Raw genomic sequence first — 21,647 nt, forward strand, 5'->3', positions numbered from 1 at the left:
AAAAAAAACAAAAACTAGTAAGAATAAAAGCAATGGGAGCCAGGTGTGTGGCATGCTCCTTTAGCTCCTGCCTGGGAGGCAGAGATCAGCCTGGGCTACAGCAAGACTGTACCTCGAAAACAGAACAGAACAAAAAGCAACAATAAATACAGTGGGCTGAGGTTCAATAGAGGAGGGCGTCCACACCCTGGGTTCAGTGTCCAGCACCGCAAAGAAAACAAGGACAAGAAACGCAGCCAGGCCGGGTTGTGCAGAGCGCAAAGCGTATCTGGGAGGTAATGCTAAGCTTGGCCCCTGGGCCCTTCCTCTGTGTGCAGGGAGATTCCATCAGTCTGGGGCACTTGAGGTTGATATTCTGGGGAAGGGCATGAAGTGGGTGTAGAGCAGGAACACCACACAAGGCGTGGCATGCACACACAACCCTGGCCCTCCCCCCCCCCCCCGCATTCTGGTCCAAAATGTCAACAGCTGCAGTGAGTCAGCTGAGACATCCTGCTCTACCACACCCGTGTGATACACCCCGACTCACAGCTCCCCTCCACTTCCACTTCTATAACCACCTGAGTGCCTGCAGCCATCTCCAGCATGCCCCAATCGCTCCCTGCCCTGCCCTGCCCTGCCCTGCCCTGCCGTGGCCTTTCCCTCCACTGCAGCAGCGCCAGGCCTGACTCTTACATCACTGCCACGCTGCCGGCAGCCAGCTGCGAAGCAGACCCACAGGGAGATGCTGCTTCCCTCCTCCACTGGCTGCGCATCGGCTTCTCCTCCTGCTTGGCCCTACTTCATGCAGAAGCCAACACTAAATCAGAGCACCCACCCCACGCTCTGCTCAAAATCTTTTAGTTGTTTCCCCATCAGAACAAAAGCCCGGAGCTTCAGGGGGTCTCCAAAGCTTCCATAGCCTGTTTTCAGTCTTTGGCTTCAGCTTCAACTCCCCTCCTCGCCCTCCCACAGTCAAGGGCCATCTTGCTCTTCCTTGAAGCCACCAGGCGAGCTTCCACCTTGGAGCCAGTACTGGTTGTCCCTGTGCCTAAAATATTCTCTCTCCAGACAGCCTTTGGAGGAACAAAACCAGCTGCTAGTATGTTCTGACTTTAAAGTGGTATGCTGGGAGGATGACTTAACAGCCATTCTAGAAAAATAAAAATAAAAACAGGATTGGAGAGATGGCTTAGTGGTTGAGGCGCTTGCCTGCGAAGCTTAAGTGCCCTCCAGATCCCACTTAAGCCAAATGCACAACATGGCGCATGTGCCTGGAGTTCGTTTGCAGTGGCTGGAGGCCCTGGCGCATCTACTCTTTATCTCCCTCTCTCTGATAAATAAATAAAAATAAGCCTTAAAGGAGAAGAAAACCACCAAGATTATATCTTTTCATCACAACTGAAGAATACAGGCAGGCTTATTTTTAATTTTTAGTAATTGTTTTTTTCAAGGTAGGTTCTTGTTTTTGTCTCTGTCTCTCTCTCTCAAACACACACACACACACACACATGCCCATACCACAGTACTGATGTGTACGATGAATAAAGCAAGCAAAGCACTGAGTTGGCTGCTTCCAAGGAGCACACGCAGGGGGCATCGTCATGAGCCTCACAGAACTAGTTGGTTATGGAAGCTTCCTGTAACAGGAGGGAAATGATGGTATGCACCTCCAACATCTCACATAATCATTAGCCCAACTAAAGCCACCAGCAACTTTCTGGTCAAATCCAGAGCCCTGGGAACACATCAAAACCACCCTCCATCATGGTAAGTTTACTGTCCACTTTGAAGTACATGATAAGAGCCACAAGCCCTTACATCTTCAGCCCACAGGGTAAGATGTGCTTTTTCTTTTCTTTTCTTTTTTTTTTTTTTGAGGCAGGGTCTCACACTGGTCCAGGCTGACCTGGAATTAACTCTGTCATCTCAGGGTGGCCTTGAACTCATGGCAATCCTCCTACCTCTGCCTCCCGAGTGCTGGGATTAAAGGCGTACGCCACCACGCCTGGCTAAGATGTGCTTTTTCTAGGGCTCACTGGACTGAGGATATAGTAAGTACCGTGGTAGAAAACTTGCCTATCATGGACACACCCTGGATCTAATCCCAACGAACAGGAAAAGGTAGGAAAGGAGAAGAAAACAGAAAGTCTGGTATAGTGGCACAGGCTGTGCATTCAACATCTAGGATGTTGAGGCAGGAGGAGGGCAAGTCCAAACACAGCCTGGGTTACAGTGAGACCCTGTCTCAAAAACCTCAAATCTGGGTCCTTTCCAGACTGCTCTAGCATTCCTCGCAATTGAAATCAACTCCCTTTGGGTTTAGTCAGTAAGCTAGCCATAGGGCAGACAGACAGCTGACAGCTTCTGACCGACTCCCAACGGAGCGTGGGGTGGAGGTGGTGAGGCAGGGTGGAAGTCTGACAGGGCAGATGGCACTTAGCACAGGCTGGTGCTGCCGAGGAAGCTGGAGGAACAGGCTCAACGCCCCAAAAAGATAACAACCTGTTCCTCTTTCTGAACCAGTGCTCAGCAGAAGCAGTAACAGTGCCCCAGACTGCAATCCAATTTCAAGCAGACTGTAAGACAAATTCCAGCCTGAAACAGCTTTTACAGAACTGACACAAAGCAGTCACAGTCCAAATTGCAAATTAATCTAGGTTCCCTTCCAGCTTGCATGGTGTTAATTACTGCTCCTTAAGAAAGGCAGAAAGCATCTGTGGGTTGCTGGCCACACCCTTATTCCCACCTGTCCTGAATCACGCTATCTGGGGTCTTACTATATGGAAGGCCTTCTCAAAAAAACATTTAAGAGATACTGGCTCATAACAAAAAGAACTATCATCTAGTATTTTATTTTATTTGGTTTTTCGAGGTAGGGTCTCACTCTAGCCCAGGCTGACCTGGAATTCACCATGGAGTCTCAGGATGGCCTCAAACTCAGGGCAATCCTCCTACCTCTGCCTCCTGAGCGCTGGGATTAAAGGCGTGCACCACCACACCCAGCTTTCATCTAGTATTTTATTGATTTATTGGGGGGGGGGTAATGGGCACACCAGGCCTCTGGCCGCTGAAAATGAACTCTGGATGCATGCACTACCATGTGCCTGTGGCTTACATGGGACCTGGAGAATTGAACCTCGGTCCTTAGGCTTTGCAGGCAAGCACCATGATGCCATCTCTCCAGCCTCTATCACCTAATTTTAATAGGATTTCCCTCTTTGCATACATGTTGTTTGCATCACTCCCACACTGTCCAAATAGACCCCCCCACCCCGGTAGAGGTGAGTTGGTGCCATGATGCACTGGGTCAACCAAGTGCACCCCACTTTGCACTGACTGCTGGAACTTAAAGGCCTGTGTGCTAGCAGTCAGAGGGTTAACTAAAGCCGCTTAACCTCACCAGTGCTTGCCTCACTCCTCTCCTGGAGCACATCAAGCACAGCCAAGCTGACAACGAGGCTAGCCAATTTCTAACAAAGGCTAACAAAAGCAGGGTCCAGATATATGGCTCGAGCAGGTCAGCATGAACTGACTTGCTGACTCCCTCTGCCAGCTCTCCCAGGAAGGGGCCAAGCCTTCTGGGCTGTGGGATAGAGCTAGGCAGGTGTTCCCACCCAGAGCTTCCCTGCAGTGAAGGAAGCTTTCAGGGAAGGGTTTCTTGTTGCTCAGTTCCTGACACTGACAGATTTGCCATTCTATGGATATAATGCTCCCCTGAGTCCTCACGAAGCAGGGCTCAAACTGTCTTCTCAATTCATCCTACCAACTTCATTAGGTCAAACTCTTACTATGGAGGGAGGCAGGAGGACTCTGTAATAATGAAACTGAGGTCATGGGTTCTCAAGAGCATCCTATTCTTTCCCTGTCTTGATGGCACATGGAAAGTTTCTTTAGAGTAAACTAGTCATTGCCCAAGTCAAGGGTCCCTCGTGTAACAGCACATCAGGGACCCTCCCCACCATCCAGGGAATAAAGATGGAACCTGGGGTAAAGAGTCCCAAGATCTCTTTCTTTTTAGATATTTTATTTAGGAAAGAGAGGGAGGGAAGGAGGGAGGAAGAATGGGAACGCCAGGGCCTCCAGCCACTGCAAGTGAACTCCAGACGCATGCGCCACCTTGTGTATCTGGCTTACATGGGTCCTGAGTTAACAAACCTGTGTCCTTTGGCTTTGTAGACAAGCACCTTAACACTAAACCATCTCTCCAGCTCTTTCCACTCATTCTGCTGGTATCCCAGCACCTGGAAGGTTGAGATGGGGGAATCACAGTGAGTTCAAGGCCAGCCTGGGCCACAGAGTTTGGTTTTCCAGCCAATCTAGGTTAGGGTGAGGCCCTGCCGTGTAAAAAAAAAAAAAAAGAAAAGAAAAGAAAAGAAAAAGAAATAAAGTGTGTGCCTAGCATGCACAAGGCCCTAGGTTCATTCCCCAGCATGGCATAAAACGGGGTATGGTGGCACATGCCTGCAATCCCTGCACTGAGGAGGTAGAGGCAGGAGGACCAGAAGTTCAGTCATCCTCAGCTACATAGTAAGCTTGAGGCCCAACCTGGGCTACATGAGACGTCTCAAAAAACAAAACAAGGGCTGGAGAGATGGCTTAGCGGTTAAGCACCTGCCTGTGAAGCCTAAGGACCCCAGTTCAAGGCTCGGTTCCCCAGGTCCCACGTTAGCCAGATGCACAAGGGGGCACACACGTCTGGTGTTCATTTGCAGTGGCTGGAGGCCCTGACGTGCCCATTCTTTCTCTGTCTGTTGCTCTCAAATAGATAAATAAAAATAAACCAATAGTGTCCCAGAAAAAATGATTTACTGGCCCTTCTTTAAAAAAACAAAAAACAAAAGCTAGGCATGGTGGTGCACACCTTTAACCCCAGCACTTGGGAGGCAGAGGTAGGAGGACAGGACTGCTGTGAGGCCACCATAAAACTACATACAAAGGCTGTATTCTAATCAATCAGAAAAAGAAGGTTTTTTTTTTTTTTTTTTTTGAGGTAGTTTCACTCTAGTCCAGGCTGACCCGGAATTCACTGTGTGGTCTCAGGGTGGACACGAATTCATGGTGATCCTCCTACCTCCGCCTCCCGAGTGCTGGGATTGAAGGCGAGCGCCTCCATGCCTGGAAGAAGTCACTACTTTTAATCCTCAGCAAGTAGGAGAATGTGAAAAGGAGAGGCCTCAATGGATGCTCAGTTTGCATGAGAGTTGTCCCTTTCTGGCCCTGATGTACTGGTCAGCTCAGAGAGCCCATGGGTGGCCCATGCACTGACTAAGAGACAGGTCCCTTCAATAATGTGCCACCTGGATTAGAACTGAAGCCCTGCTCCCCCCAGTTCTGCGACACCGAGCCCCTCAGAGCTTCTGTCTCTTATCTGAGAGAGGAAACAAGGAGAGCAGTTGGCAACACGCTCTGTGGCATGAGGGCGGCATGACCGCTACGTGCTCACCACCTCGTTACCCGGTCAAGTGTGCACTTCAGACCCCCAAGCCTGCCTGCCTTCAAGAAGTCAAACAATCACGTATTCTCAAACAAAATAGGAACACTGATGATTACCTATGCTGTTTCAGACAGCAATGGTTCATGACAGAAGTCCATGCATACCCATTTTAGTATGGAACCTTTTTTTTTCTCCCCAAAACCACTTCTCTTTAGAGGAAAAACTAGAACCACCTGAGTCCGCCTCCATCACCCCAGCTGCTGAGGACCGGGTTCTTCCTAGTCACCCTGCCCTCGGCACGCAAGGTGCGGGAGACACGCTCGGTCCTTGCTGGACGCCCGCTCGTGTTTCCGCTGAGCACGGTTTTGAAAACCGCCTTCACTACTCACTCTCCACCTCACCTGTGCTTCTCTAACTCGTACCACACAGGCCCGCCCACTACTTACCCCCCACCCAACGAGTCAATCCACACTCCGTGCGGAGAACTTCACTGAGCAGTTTGTATTATAATGCTTGCTTGCTTTCCTTTTCTTTTTTGGTTTTTCAAGGTAGGGTTTTACTGTAGCCCAGGCTGACCTGGAATTCACTATGCAGTCTCAGGCTGGCTTCGAACTCATGGCGATCCTCTTACTTCTGCCTCCTGAGTGCTGGGATTAAAGGAGTGCAAAACCATACCTGGCTCTATAATGCTTTCTTAATAAGATTCTGTTTAGATTTAAAAAGGAGGAAACCCCAATTTCTCTTTGAGACCTGTTTCACATTATTAATACATTCTAGTTAAGTCTCCTTGGTCATTATCTCTAGTGGGAAGCTGTTTCTAAATGATCCTAGAGTCCAAAAAACAACAAACTAACGTGTCCTAAATTCATCAACTTAAAGACATTTCTCAATGGCTTCACCACTGTCCAGCCCTTCCAAAAGCAGTAGTGCCTGGCAAGACCTTAATTAAGGCTGGCAGCAAACAGCAGACCTACAGTGCCTTGTGATGAGCACTGAAAAGTGGCCCAGTTCATCAGGAGAGAACAGGATCCCCCAAGGCTGCCGGCCACCGCTCAGCCAAAGCCCAGATGGATAAAGGAGCACCCGGGTCCAGAAAGCCATGGAACTCTTGATTGCCTCATGTTTCCGTTTTCTTTTCTCTCTCTTTTTAAAAAATATTTTTTTAAATTTATATTTGCAAGACGGTGAAAAAGAAGCAGAGAAAGAGTGAGTGGGGATGGGTAGGACAGGGCCTCTAGCCCTGCACGCGCCCCTTATACATCTGGCTTACATGGGTCCTGGGGGATTGAACCTGGGTCCTTTGGCTTTGTAGGCAAGTGCCTTAACTGCTAAGGCATCCCTCCAGGCCTCTTTTTCTTTCTTTTTTGAGTCACAATCACTACATAGCTGAAGATTACCATCCTCCTGCCTCTACCTCCCAAGTGCTGGGATTCCAGGTGTGTATTCCATCAGGACAGCTCAAGCTTCCATTTCAACAAGGCTCACTCAGCCCAGGGCTGGCTGCTTTACCACCCAAAACAGCACAGACTTTGGAGGGTCAAATTTGAGAAAGAAAAAAATAGTAACATAAACAAAGGAACTTTGAAGAAAGTCTTTAAAGGGAAATCTTGGCTGGGTGTGGTGGTGTATACTTGTAACCCCAGGACTTGGAAGCTCAAGTCAGATGCTGGGCGTGGTGGCGCACACCTTTAATCCCAGCGCTCAGGAGGCAGAGGCAGGAGGATCACCATGAGCTCAAGGCCACCCTGAGACTACATAGTGAATTCCGGTCAGCCTGGGCTACAATGAGACCCTACCTTGAAAACTCCCCTCAAATAATAATAATAATAATAATAATGATGATGATGATGATGATGATGTCGGTAGGAGCCTGTCTCAACAAAACAGACAAAACCACCACCAATTAAAAAAGAGACGGAAGCCGATGATGTGTAGTCTCTCCTTGATACAGATAACTACTCCTCTTACATCCTGTGCAATGATGCATCCACAAAGAATCTCTGTAGAGACCACCCTACCCACCACCAAGCCAAGTTTTCATTCTACCACCACTACTGAGGAAGTCACTTTTATACCATTCTTATTACAACAGAGCACCTTGTCCTTCAACTTGAAAAACCAATGGTAGAACATGAAGCCGGCCACCTTCACAGAGCGCTATGCAGGCAGATGTGGGCGTAAGTACAGCATATTCACCAGAGAGCGCACAGGGGTGCTCACAGGACTCAGCTCAGCTCAGACCGGAACCAGTAGCCAGGAACCATTACCACCTTGGCAGCAGGCGCGAGATGCTGTTTAGTCAGCATGGAGAAACAAACCAAGAACTCAAACACCTAGAAGAGTGTGTCACACCAACCAGAATATTTGAAGTTACAGTTAAACAAACCCTCTCACTTATTTCTCACATGTACAGAACCAAAATACCACTTGTGCCACTCTGGGAGGTGGTGGAGGGGGCCACTGAGCCAGACCAAACAGATCTGCCCAAGAGAAGTGCAGACAGGGTAAGCGAAGTCAAAGTCCAACAACACCGTTTAGGGTAAAATAGTCACGTTCATCTTTTTACTCAGGGGGATATCTCTCCCCCATATCAAGAAAACAAAGCAGGAGCCCATTCAAAATGCACACTGGCGCTGTTCTGAGCCTGGTACACATTGACCCTGGAAGCACGGCTGGTGGTGTTTTGACTCTGTTTAAGTGCTAAGGAGAATGCATCTCGGTCTTTTAACACTGAGAGCAGAGACATGCTGTACAAGGACAGGCGGGGAGGGGAGAAGGGGGAGGCTTGGTGTCGCTGTAGGCAGCAGAGCTAGAAGTCTCAAAGAGCCACCTCTGCTCTGGGCAGTGGCAATCTAGGATTCTAGGTTTGCCATGAAGGAGTATCAGCATGAGTCCCAAGGCCCACCACCTGCCCCTTCTCCTCTTCTCCGAGGGCACCTACCTTACTGTAAGTCACTACTGATAAGTTGTTTGCGTGACTGCTGGGGGACAGATTTACAGAGTTCTGTGAGAGTCTATTCTGATCTTGCTCGGTTTGGTCAGGAGCAGGAGCCCATGTGTTTTTGCTGATCGAGTCGAACCCGGAACCCCCAGGGTCTTTTAGGTTGTTTTCATCTGATTGTCGGTTCTTTTGGGGAGAGGCAAACGGGTTGAAGTTTCCTTCTACCTTGCGGTGTGGCTGTGTGTTGAACTCCGTTTCAAAAGATGACAGCTGCTGCGTTACTCCTAAAAGTCCACCCACCTCCACACTGAGGATCACCCAGATGACATCTGCAACAGAAAAGAGCTTACATCAGTGCCAAGCATGCCACTGACTAGGGCAGCCCCCTCTGGAAACCCACACCACAAAAAAAAAAAACAATTTTTAGCCAGGTGCTGCATGACTTTAATCTCAGCACTCAGAATGCAGAGGTAGGAAGATCATCATGAGTTCGAGGCCAGCCTAAGACTGCACAGACTACATGAATTCCAGGTCAGCCTGGGTTAGAGTGAGACACTACCTTGAAAAACAAAAACAAAACAATTCTACAAGCTGCTGAGAGTATGTGCACGTCATGCATTTCTACAGCGTGACATCAAGTGCACACTCTGCCAGGGCTCTGTGGTAAGGCTTCCCGGCCGATTCTCATGCTGAACCCTGTGGAGAAGCTGTCACTCCAAAGAACAACCAGAGCCTACAAGCTACTGTTTCCAGAACCAACAGGTCTGTGGTTCTTGCTTCATTTTATATGTGCTTAACTCAGGAATTTCCAGGAAAGCGTCTTAATTCTTAGTTCAAAAAATTTTAAGTTATGACCAGAATTACAACCTATTACCCTTTCCCGCTTTGTGGGCAATTATAAAAAATAAATTAAAAAGTGCTTAGTATCTTTTTTTCTTTTTTTTTTTTTAATTTATTTATTTGAGAGCGACAGACACAGAGAGAAAGACAGATAGAGGGAGAGAGAGAATGGGCGCGCCAGAGCTTCCAGCCTCTGCAAGCGAACTCCACACGCGTACGCCCCCTTGTGCATCTGGCTAACGTGGGACCTGAGGAACCGAGCCTCGAACCGGGGTCCTTAGGCTTCACAGACAAGCACTTAACCGCTAAGCCATCTCTCCAGCCCTTTTTTTCTTTTTAAAGTTTATTATTTAAGAGACAGAGACAGAGAGAGAGAGCAAGCAAATGGGCGCACCAGGGCCTCCAGCCACTGCAAACAAACTCCAGATGCGTGTACCCCCTTGTGCATCTGGCTAACGTGGGTCCTGGCCAACAGAGCATCAAACTGGGGCCCTTAGGCTTCACAGGCAAGCGCTTAACCACTAAGCCATCTCTCCAGCCCCCCACTATTTTTTGAGGTAGGGTCTTGCTCTAGTCCAGGCTGACCTGGAATTCACAGTCTCAGGCTGGCCTCAGCTCACTGTGATCCTCCTACCTCTGCCTCCTAAATGCTGGGATTAATGGTGTGTGTCACCACGCCCAACATGACTCAGACCCAATTCATCACCAACTTTGCTCTTGTGAAACACAGGGAAATCCTACTATACAAAACCATCATTAAAAAAAGAGGTACCATAAGACATTTAGTCATAATTTCATTACTGATTTCTTTCTTGTGTGAATATGTTTGTGTGTCTGCAGAGGTGTGGAGTCTAGAGGTCAGAATAAGGCATCTTCCTCACCACTATCTAAAAATTATTATTACTAATTTGCGATAGGGTCTCTCACTGAACCTGGGATCTCAATAATTTGGGGAGACTACCCAGACAGTAAGCCCCAGGGACCTTTCTGTGTCTGCCTCCTCAGTGTTGGGATCATAGGTGTATGCCACTATACTCAGCTTTCACTTATTTTGGGGGGGGGGGGCAGGCAGAGACAATGGGTATAACAGGGCTCTAGTTACTACAAATGAATTCCAAACACATGTGCCACCTTGTGCATCAGGCTTATGTGGGTCCTGGAGAATCAAACCTGGGTCCTTGCTGGGCGTGCTAGTGCATGCCTTTAATGGAGGATCCAGGATCGCTGTGAGTTCAAGGCCACTCTGAGATTATAGAGTGAATTCCAGGTCAGCCTGGGGGCTAGAGTGAGACCCTACCTAGAAAAATAAACAACAACAACAACAACAAAAAACCTGGGTCCTTAGGCTTCACAGGCAGTGCCTTACCTGCTAAGCAATCTCTCAAGATCTACTTACTTAATTAAAATTTTTCTTATTTATTTGAGAGAGAGAGACAAAGAAAAAGATGCAGAGAAACAGAGTGTATGTGAATATGGGCGTGTCAGGGCCTCCTGCCACTGCAACTGAACTATAGACACATGTACCACTTTGTGCATCTGGCTTCATGTGGGTACTGGGGAATCAAACCTGGGCCTTCAGGCTTTGTAAGCAAGCGCCTTTAACCATTAAACCACCCCCCCCAGTCCACAAGCTTTTATTTTTCTTTTTTATGAGAGAGGGACAAGAAGAGAGAGAAAATATGGTGCATGAGGGTCTCCAACCATTGCAAATGAACTCCATATGCATGTACTACCTTGTGCTTCTGGCTTACGTGGGAACTAGGGAATTGAACTTGAGTCCTTAGACTTCACAGGCAAGCACCTAAACCACTAACCCATCTCTCCAGCCCCTCCAAGACCCTTCTGAAGGGTGAATCCTGGGGAGATGACTGAGAAAACTTGCATAGGCACCTGAATTCAAAGGTTGGCAGAGAAAAGTAAACAGGCTCATGCCATCAGTTAACTTACTGGAAATGCAGGTATCTACAACAGAAGTCACTAAAGACATAAATGGAAACAGGAATGCCCTCTTTGTGTGTGCTCTCAATTTTTAATTTAAGTTCTACACGACAAGCCAGGTTATCTTAAAATATCACACAGCCATAAACATGTAATATAAAGCTGTAGTCTAGTAAGGAGAGATGCAGCGACATCTGCTGTTCATGCCTGGAATTAGCAACTACCACCTCTGAGTTTAGAGCAGGCAGCTGCACTAGAAGACCTCTGTGTGTGTGTGTGTGTGTGTGTGTGTGTGTGCGCGCGCGCGTGTGTGCGTGTGTGTGTTCTCGTGCATGAGTACATGCGCAGGTCAGAGGATAGCATTTCGTTTGGGTGTTGGCCCTTGCCTTCGACTTCATTTGAGGCAGGGTCTCTTGTTCACTGCTGTTCTCCACACTGATCTGTGAGTTTCCAGGAACATTCTGTCTTCAAACTCCCATTCTGACATCAGCATGTGGGATTAAAGGCAAATCCCAGCTTTTGACTTTTTGTTTGTTTTTGTTTTGTTTTTCGAAGTAAGGTCTCACTGTAACCCAGGCCGACCTGGAATTCACTATGTATTCTCAGGGTGGCCATGAACTCAAGAATATCCTCCAACCTCTGCCTCCTGAGTGCTGGGATTAAAGGTGTGTGCCACCACACCTGGCTTCTGGCTTTTGACTTTTATATAGGGTTCAAATTCAGGTAGTCTTCCTTGCACAGTAAGCACTTTATCTGCTGAGTCATCTCCCCAGTTTAACAACAAGATCTTAAGACTAGGCATGGACATGCATTCCAGACATACATGACTAAAGAAACCATTAATCTTTGTGTGAACTAGTACCATACAGTTAAATGGATTTTTTTTTTCCCGAGGTAGGGACTCACTCTAGCCCAGGCTATGTAAATTCACTATGTAGTCTCAGGCTGGCCGCAAATGCATGGTGATCCTCCTACCTCTGCTTCCCAAGTTCTGGGATTAAAGGCATGCACCATCACGCCCAGCATTCCTTTTTTTTTTTTAATTAGTTTTATCTATTTATTTATTTTTTAGAGACAGAGACAGGGAGAGAATGAGCCCTCCAGGGCCTCTATACACTGCAAATGAACTCCAGATGCATGCACCCCCCTTGTGTATCTGGCTTATGTGGGTCCTGGAGATTCGAACCAGGGTCCTTAGGCTTCGCGAGCAAACGCCTTGAACGCCAAGCCATCTGCAGCCCAGTTAAATGCTTTTGAGACAGGGTCACATGCAGCTTGAGGTGGCAGGTATGTGCCTCTACCCCCAGTTAAAAGACCCTGCTGTACCACTGTACACGAGGCATGCCGCTTCACGTGGAGGTGCAGGACAGGTGGGAGGACTTGGGTTCCGGATCGTAAACCTCCCCTCCTTGAGTATGTGTGAACGTGTGCTTGCAAGTGCACGAGGCTAGTTGTTTGCACATGTGCCTGGGCAAGTGCAGTTTCTCAGGCCCCATCCACCTCAGATGGGGCTCACCGGCCTTGAATTTGTCAATTAGGCTAGATGGCTGGCCAACAAGCCCTGGGGATCTACTCATCTCCACCTCCCAGGTGCTGGGTTTGCATGTGTGCCACCTTGCCCATTTTTTGTGTGCACATATTTAGGTACATGTGGAGGCCAGAGGACAAACTCAGGTGTTGTTCTTTTCAGGTGCCAGTATGAGTTTTTTAATTTTTACTTTCTTGAAGCAGGGTCTCTCTTTCTAGCTAAGGCTGACTTAGAACTTGCTCTGTAGCCAAAGCTGCACCTGAACTCAAAGCAATCCTCCTACCTCAATGTTGGGATCAAAGGCATGAGCCACCACACATGGCCCTGTTTCTATGACAGAATTTCTCATGTGCTGGAGCTCACCAACTGTGCTAAACTGGCTGGCCAGTGAGCACTAGGTACAGGCCTCGCTCCCCTAGGACTGAGGTACAATTACGGGACAGCAAACCTGTTCGTTGTTTCTTTGTTTGCTTGCTTGCTGAGGTAGGGTCTGTGGCCCAGGCTGACCTGGAATTCACTATGGAGTCTCAGGGTGGCCTCAAACTCACAGCAATCCTCCTACCTCTGCCTCCCGAGTGCTGGGATTAAAGGCGTGTACCACCATGCCTGGCTCCAGCTTGTTTACTTTTTAATATAGTTTGACTTTATTTATTTCAGTGGGAGAGGGAGAATGGGCGTTCCAGGGTCTCCAGACACTGCAAATGAACTCCAGATGCATGTGCCACCTTGTGCATCTGGCTTACGTGGGTCCTGGGGAATCAAACTTGGGTCCTTAGGCTTTGCATGCAAGTTCCTTAACCACTAAGCCATCTCTCCAGCCTTGTTTGCTTTTTTTAAAATCTGATTTATTATTATTTACTTATTTGACAGAGAGAAAGAGGGAGGGAGGAAAGAAGGGAGAGAGAGAGAGAAGAAGAAGAAGAGAGAGAGAGAGTGGGTATGCCAGGGCCTCAAGCCACTGCAAACAAACTCCAGACGCATGTGCCCCTTTGTGCATCTGGCAAACTGTCTCCTGGGGAATTGAACCTGGGTCCTTTGGCTTTGCAGGCAAATGCATTAACCACTAAACCATCTCTCCAGCCACCCCCTCCCTTTGGCTTTTTTTAAACATGGGTTTTCAAATTCAGGCCCTTATGCTTGCAAGGAAAGCACCTTAAAACTGATTGAGCCAGGCTTGGTGGTACAAACTCAGCACGCTGAAGGCAGGGGTAGGAGGATCACTGAGTTTGAGACTAACCTGGAACTACTGAGTGAAGTTCTGAGCTAGAATAAGACCCTATTTAAAAAAACAAAAAAGTGAAACCGACTAAGCCATCATCTTAGCTCCATGCCTGGCTTCTTTACATGGGTTCTGGGAACTGAACTCTGGTTTGTGATTGTAAGGCAAGCACTTTACTGAATCAGCTATCCCTGCAGTTCCTCCTCACACTTTTTTTTTTCCTCTTTTTTTGTGGTAGGGTCTTGCCCTAGCCCAGGCTGACCTGGAGTTCACTATGTAGTCTCAAAGTGGACTCAAACTCAGTGATCCTCCTACCTCTGACTCCCAAGTGCTGGGATTAAAGGTGTGTACCACCACACCCAGACTAAAAAGATTTTTTTTTTTTTTTGAGGCAAGCCCAACAGACTGGTCCGCCTTTTTTATGAGAGAGCAAGAGTGAAAGCACAGGCAAAAGAACTGGAACGTCAGGGCCTCCAGCTGCTGTAACCAAACATCAGAAGTGTGCACCACCTGTGTGCATGTGCGACCTTGCACATACATCACCTTGTGCATCTGGCTTATATAGGATCAGGGAAGTCTAATATGGGTCCTTAGGCTTTGCAGGTATTCCCCCCCGCCCCGCCCAAGGTAGGGTCTTGCTTTAGCCTAGGCTGATCTGGAATTCACTATATAATCTCAGGGTGACCTCAAACTCAAGATGATCCTCCTACCTCTGCCTTCTGAATGCTGGGATTAAAGGTGTGCGCCACCATCCCTGGCTAAAACGGTATTCAAAAAAAAATATTTTATTTATTTATTTATTTATTTGAGAGAAAGAGGTAGAGAGAGAGAGAGAATGGGCATGTCAGGGCCTCCAGCCACTGCAAATAAATTCCAGGTGCATACACCCCTTTGTGTATCCGGCTTAAATGGATCCTGGAGAGTTGAACCAGGATCCCTTGGCTTTGTTAACAAACACTTTAACCACTAAACCATCTCTCCAGCCCAGTATTTTTTTTAAATTATTTTTACTTATTTGAGAGAAGGGAAGAGGGAGGAAGGGAGAGAGAAAGAGAGAGAATGGGACTGCCAGGGCTTTCAGCCACTGCCAACAAATTCCAGATGCATGTGCCCCCTTGTGCATCTGCCTTACTGGGGAATCAAACCGAGGTCCTTTGGCTTTGCAGGCAAGCGCCTTAACCACTAAGCCATCTCTCCAGCCCCTAAAATGATTCTTAAAAGCACCTGAGCCAGAACTTTGGAGCTAGAAGGTCCTGTGGATCTATTTTTGTCATTCAGTACATCCCTGCTACAGATGTCACAGTGTTACTATTAATTCAAAAGTTCCTTTTGTAAAAATATCTAATAAGTAAGGAAATAATATAACTGACCAGGCACAGATGTACATTTTTGGGAGGCCAGCATTCAAGAGGCTCAGGTAGGAGGACAAGTCCAAGGCCAGCTGGTCTACATACCTTGTTCCTTTCCCCCAAAAGAAGCTGGGTGTAGTGGCGCACGCCTTTAATCCCAGCACTCGTGAGGCAGAGGTAGGTGGATCCCTGTGAGTTCGAGGCCACCCTGAGACTAGATAGGGAGTTCCAGGTCAGCCTGGACTAGAGAGAGACCCTACCTCATAAAAAAAAAAAAGAAAGAAATGTAACTTCTATAAAAAGTACTCGGAGTACTGTACATAATAAATTAGTGACATAGTGACATACAAGGAAGGACAGCTTAGATTATTGTAAGAATGTTTACACTAAACAACCACACAACTGTTAAAATATCAATGAAACATTTTCAAGTGTAGATTTGTTTCTTCGTGAAGATTCAGATTAATTCTTGCAACCGTTGAACATGTATTCTGGGGTTGAACTATAAAAAGTAAATGATGGCAGATGGTGGGAGCAAGGGCAAGGTTTCCCACTGCTGAAGGATGTTGCTGATAAGCAGGAAAGGAATGTGATCCAGCATTCAAGTCAGAGACATCAATGCAAATCTCAGCTTAACAAAGGTACAAGAAAGAGATTAGAAACAATTATACACGTGTCTATATACAAAGGCGAGCAGGCATATGTATATTATTTAGCTCTGTTAGCTGAGGGGGGACCTTCACATAATCACAGCCTAGCAGCAATGAAAAAACCCAGTGACCAGAGTCTGGTTTCTAAATACCATTCCCCAATAAAAAGAATACAAGCCCCTGGAAGACATGGCTGGCTCCAGCGTGAGGGCTTGAACATACCAGATGAAGCGGAGAATGTTGTAGAGCCAGAAAGGAACTGGCTAAAGAACAAGATGAGAGACATGAACGTAGGAGCCAGTGTGGAGGGACGCCTGCGGCTAAGGCCGGAATCGTTATGAGCAACAGATAAACATCACAGTATGAGATCACTCAGAACAGGCAAAACACGCACCTGAGACTGCAGTGACACAAATAACCAACTGCACAAGGAGAAAGAGACACATTTTCTTACAGAGGAATTCCAAGTGACGAGTGATATGGTAGGTGTAGACACTCCCCCTTCCAGAAGGTATAGCCTCCCCTGGGCACCTTCCTCCCACTCTTTGAGGGAGAACTGACTCAACAACAATGCTCATTGAAAGAGTTGAGCAGAGAAAAGCCAAGAGTCATTTTACAGCAGAAAAGCCTGGCACACATACTACCTGCCTACAGTGCCAGGGTGAACAGCAGTGGTGATGTTTGGCGGACACAGGTACTTGATACAGGGCAGGTAGCTCATCTCCTCAAACACCAGTCTAACCATGAGAGTTCAGATTAGGGGCACTGTGTAAGGTACTTGATGGCATTCTTCAAGACAATCAAGGGCCATGAAAATTTAGACTGAGACAGTGTCCATAGATCAGAGAAGACTAAAGGCCATACCATTAAAGTAATGTAGTATCCAAAAATAGATTCTGGAATAAAAGAACTCATGAACTGACAAGTTCACATAAAGTCTGCTGCAGACGTATGCCAGGCCAGGTGACCAGCAAGCTTGAGGAGTACTGTCTCCGCCTCCCATCTTGCTGTCTTGATGTCAGCGCACTGGGATTACAGGCATTTGTTACTGAGCCCATCTTTACATGGGTTCTGGGATCCATAACCTCAGGTCGTCAGGCATGTACAGGAAGCACCTTTATCCACTGAACCATCTCTCCAGTCCGTGTGTGTGTGTGTGTGTGTGTGTGTGTGTGTGTAAGACAAAAGAGATTTACTGAGAAGAAGGTGGAAATTTTGCCTCAAAGAGCCAGGGCAAGCATGCTTCAGCTTTTATCTGGCATCCAAAGAAGGGAAGAAAGAAAAATAAATAAATAAAAAGATACTCTTCCCAAGTTAGAACTCAGAAAAGCCTGTAGACTCAGCAGTAAGATTCTCAATGCCTTGAGAAAAAAAGAAAAAAACCTGGGGACTAGAGAGATGACTCACTGGTTAAAGGCACTTGTTTGCAAGCCTGCTGGTCAGGGTTCAATTCCCCAGAACCTGATGATAATTTGTTGTGGTTTATGGGTTAGAAAAACTGACTTTAAGACTCTCAGTAAAGTAAATTAGGTTCCTCTATTTGCTAAGGTTTTAACTATTGGAGAAACTGAGTCATTAGATGAAGGTTCACGTATAAGTGTTAACTTTCCAAGGATGAGGTACTCCTAGCTGAAGACACTGACTTTAAAAACAACTACTGTTTTACTTATGCTAATTCTATCAAGTGGTCATCACTAGGTTTAATCACTTAAGTTTAAGTTATTTAATTTGAGTCACTATAATTTTCATCTTCCTGTTAGGTAAAATATGTTGGGATTGCTTGCCTAAGCTTTAACAAATTTTAAGACATGGCTAAGACATAAAAAAAAAAAAAATCTTCTTATACTTAAGTTCAATTGCTAGCCAAGATTCAACTAAAAACATTGGTTGTCAATTAATGCTTCCTCTTCCAAAACAGACTGGTCAAGGGTTGTATTACAGCTCCACTGTTTCAGCTTAACAATGACCAGATTCTGCTCTACTGTATGTAAAGTAACTGTCTCATTCTGACATCTCAAGTCCAGTGCTTATGACAAAATTAACTCTTAAGACATTCTCTGCTTTATAGCCTCAAGATCAAACAATGGTCCCCATCTAAGAGAGATAAATTCAAGCTGTGGGTCAGTTTCCAACATTTTCTGGGTAATTGGTACCCACACAGCCAAAGCCCAGCTGTGAGGACCCCTGCCCCTTACTCTCTCTCTACATGGGCTCCTTTATCCCCTCCATCTCCCCACATGGCAGGAGCTCCTTAAACTTTCTTCCCTTACTTTTTTTCCCAGGCCCTCCTCATGGGATCTCTAGCCACATGGGTGTCTTTCCTTGGCTCTTTGCTTCCTTCAATTAATATAGTTATTTTAAAAAGGGAGGGGCTGGAGGGATGGCTTAGCAGTTATGGCATTTGTCGGCAAAGCCAAAGGACCCAGGTTCGATTGCCCAGGGCTTATTTAAGCCAGATGCACAAGGGGGCGCGTGCATCTGGAGTTCGTTTGCAATGGCTGCAGCCCTGGTGTGCCCATATTCTTTCTCTCCCCCTCTTTCTGTCAAATAAATAAATATATAATTTAAAAAAACAAGCTGAGTGTGGTGGCGCACATCATTAATCCCAGCACTTGGCAGCAGAGGTAAGCAGATTGTTATGAGTTTGAGGCCAGCCTGAAACTACATAGTGATTTCCAGGTCAGCTTGGGCTAGAGTGAGACCCTACCTCTTAAAACAAAAAAAAAGAATGAGCTGAAATTCAAGGCAGTGAGTTACTGTTGATGAAGACATTAAGACAAGGGAACTTACCCTCCCCTCGCCCCCGGGTCCCCCACAGCTGACAGATTAATGAGACAATTGTGACCTCATGAAATAAATGGATCAAGTGATAACACAAAAGAAGCAGGTCAAAAGGCAGGCTAGGGGGCTGGAGAGATGGCTTAGCAGTTAAGTGCTTGCCTGTGAAGCCTAAGGACCCTGGTTCAAGGCTCAATTCCCCAGGACCCACATTAACCAGATGCACAAGGGGGCGCATGCATCTGGAGTTCATTTACAGTGGCTGGAGGCCATAGTGCACCTATTCTCTCTCTCTCTCTCTCTGCCTCCTTCTCTCTATCTGTCATTCTCAAATAAATAAATAAAAATAAACAAAAAATAAAAATAAGAGGCAGGGTAGGGGCTGGAGAGATGACTTGGTGGTTAAAGCGTTTGCCTGTAAAGCCAAAGGATCTTGGTTCGAGTCTTCATGACCCACATAAGCCAGATGCACAAGGGGCGCATGCACAAGGGGCGCATGCATCTGGAGTTCATTTGCAGTGGCTGGAGGCTCTGGCGTGCCCGTTCTCTCTCTCTCTGCCTCTTTCTCACTCTTAAATAAATAAATAAGGGCAGGCTATAACACTTATCAAAGCAGAGATCCAGAGGCTCCTAAGAGCTCATCACTAAAGTACACTTAAAACACACCCAGTAAGACTCAGGAAATTTCTCGGAGGGAGGGGGGGAGGGAGAAAGTTTGTAAGAACCACAAAGTTGTGACATCATGCCCAGAGGCACTGCCTCCCCACAATAACTGACTGCTGCTCCCTGAATGCATAACCAACAACCCCATGGGGATACCTGCATTCCCACTAAGAGGAGCCCAGCGGAATGGGGACAGGGACAAAGGAAAAGAGGGTACCAACATATGATGTATCCATACAAAATATGTTAATAAATTTTAGAGCTGGCTTAGCCATTAAGGCGCTTGCCTGCAAAGCCAAAGGCCCTTGGCTGGATTCCCCGGGACCCACGTAAGCCAGATGTACAAGGGGGAACATGTATCTGCAGTTTGCAGTGGCTGGAGGGCCTGGCGTGCCCATTCTCTCCCTTCCCTCCCCCATCTCTGTCTCTGTTTCTCTATTTCTATATCAAATAAATTAAAAATAATAATTTTTTTAAAGGCAGGCTATTAACAACTGAACCAGTTAACTTAGCATCATTTATCATTCACAGCTACATAATTTTGAGTAAAGAATTGTAAAAACGTTAAGAACATTCCTGATGTTAAACTTATTACAAATAAACAATGAAGTAAAGATTATACACATGGTGGGACTTTGGTAAGGTCTCAAGATGATTCAATGGCTAGAAGACAGTCTCTTCAATAATGATACTCAGGACTAGGGGAAATGGCTTAGCAGTTAAGACATTTGCCTGCAAAACCAAAGGAACCAGGTTTGATTCCCCAGAACCCACATTAGCCAGATGCACAAGGGGGCACACATTTTGGAGCTCCTTTGCAGTGGCTGAAGGCCCTGGCACATCCAGGCCCTCCCCACCCCAACTCCCTCTCCCTTTTTCTCTGTCAAATAAATAAAATATTTTTTAAAAATGATACACCGGTGGGGAGGTAATATGATGGAGAATGGAATTTCAAAGCGGAAAGTGTGGGGGGGGGGAGGGAATTACCATGGGATATTTTTTTATAATCATGGAAAATGCTAATAAAAATTTAAAAAAAATAAATTAAAAAAATGAAAATAAAATAAAAGATAATTGAGTTGCAAAAAAAAATGATACACCGGGCATGGCAGTGTACACCTTTAATGCCAGCACTCAGGAGGCAGAGGTAGGAGGATCGCCGTGAGTTCGAGGCTACCCTGAGAATACATAGGGAAATCTAGGTCAGCCTGGGTCAGAGTGAAACCCTGCCTTGAACCCCCCACCAAAAAAAGGGCAAACTGGGCTACAGAGATGGTTTAGTGGTTAAGGTGCTTGCCTATGAAGCCTAAGGACCCAGATTTGATTCTCCAGTACCCATGTAAACCAGATGCACAAGGTGGCACATTTGTCTGTCTGGAATTCACTTGCATTATCTACAGGCCCTGATGTACCCATTTTCTTATCTGCCTCTTTCTTGTTCTCTCCCTCAAATAAATAATTTTTTTTTAAATTTTTTATTTATTTATTTTGAGAGCGACGGACATAGAGAGAAAGACAGATAGCGGGAGAGAGAGAATGGGCGCGCCAGGGCTTCCAGCCTCTGCAAACGAACTCCAGACGCGTGCGCCCCCTTGTGCATCTGGCTAACGTGGGACCTGGAGAACCGAGCCTCGAACTGGGGTCCTTAGGCTTCACAGGCAAGCGCTTAACCGCTAAGCCATCTCTCCAGCTCTCAAATAAATAATTTTTAAAAATATTTTTTGTCCATTTTTTATTTATTTATTTGAGAGTGACAGACACAGAGAGAAAGACAGATAGAGGGAGAGAGAGAGAATGGGCGTGCCAGGGCTTCCAGCCACTGCAAACAAACTCCAGACACGTGCGCCCCCTTGTGCATCTGGCTAACATGGGACCTGGGGAACCAAGCCTTGAACCGGGGTCCTTCGGCTTCACAGGCAAGTGCTTAACCACTAAGCCATCTCTCCAGTCCAAATAAATATTAAAAAAAAAAATCATAAAGACAAACTATACAAATAAAAAAACATGAGCACATCTTTAATTCCAGTGCTAGGGAGGGTGATGTAGGAGGATCAACATGATTTTGAAGCCACTCTGAGATTACATAGTGAATTCCAAGTCAGCCTCAGCTAGGCCTTACCTTGAAAAATCAAAATAAAAAGCAAGAAAGAAAAGACCGACTCTGAAGTACCTATTAGGCCAAAGCCTAACTCATGCTGTCTAGACACGTCAAAACAAAGAACAAGCAAAGCTCCAAGAACAGCCCACGAGATAGTAGCAGGCACAGGCTTCCTTCTAGAGACCCAAAGCTCAAGACTGACATTCCCTTTATACAGAAAGGAAGGC

General features: G+C 46.5%; 1 protein-coding gene across 3 annotated transcripts in view; it reads right to left on the minus strand.

Annotated features, from left to right (window-relative positions):
- Positions 1 to 21,647, minus strand: part of Ilrun (inflammation and lipid regulator with UBA-like and NBR1-like domains) — a 77,950-nt gene that overhangs the window by 10,977 nt on the left and 45,326 nt on the right. The window contains exon 4 of one of the 3 annotated variants that reach the window (XM_045156248.1): positions 8,583 to 8,686. In XM_045156248.1, coding sequence (XP_045012183.1) covers positions 8,583 to 8,686 — 104 coding nt within the window. Of the gene's footprint in view, positions 1 to 7,949; positions 8,687 to 21,647 lie in introns of those variants that run through there. The other 2 variants (XM_045156247.1, XM_045156246.1) reach the window with 2 other exon arrangements.

This window comes from Jaculus jaculus, chromosome 8 (assembly GCF_020740685.1).
Source record: "Jaculus jaculus isolate mJacJac1 chromosome 8, mJacJac1.mat.Y.cur, whole genome shotgun sequence".
Taxonomy (NCBI): Eukaryota; Metazoa; Chordata; class Mammalia; order Rodentia; family Dipodidae; genus Jaculus; species Jaculus jaculus.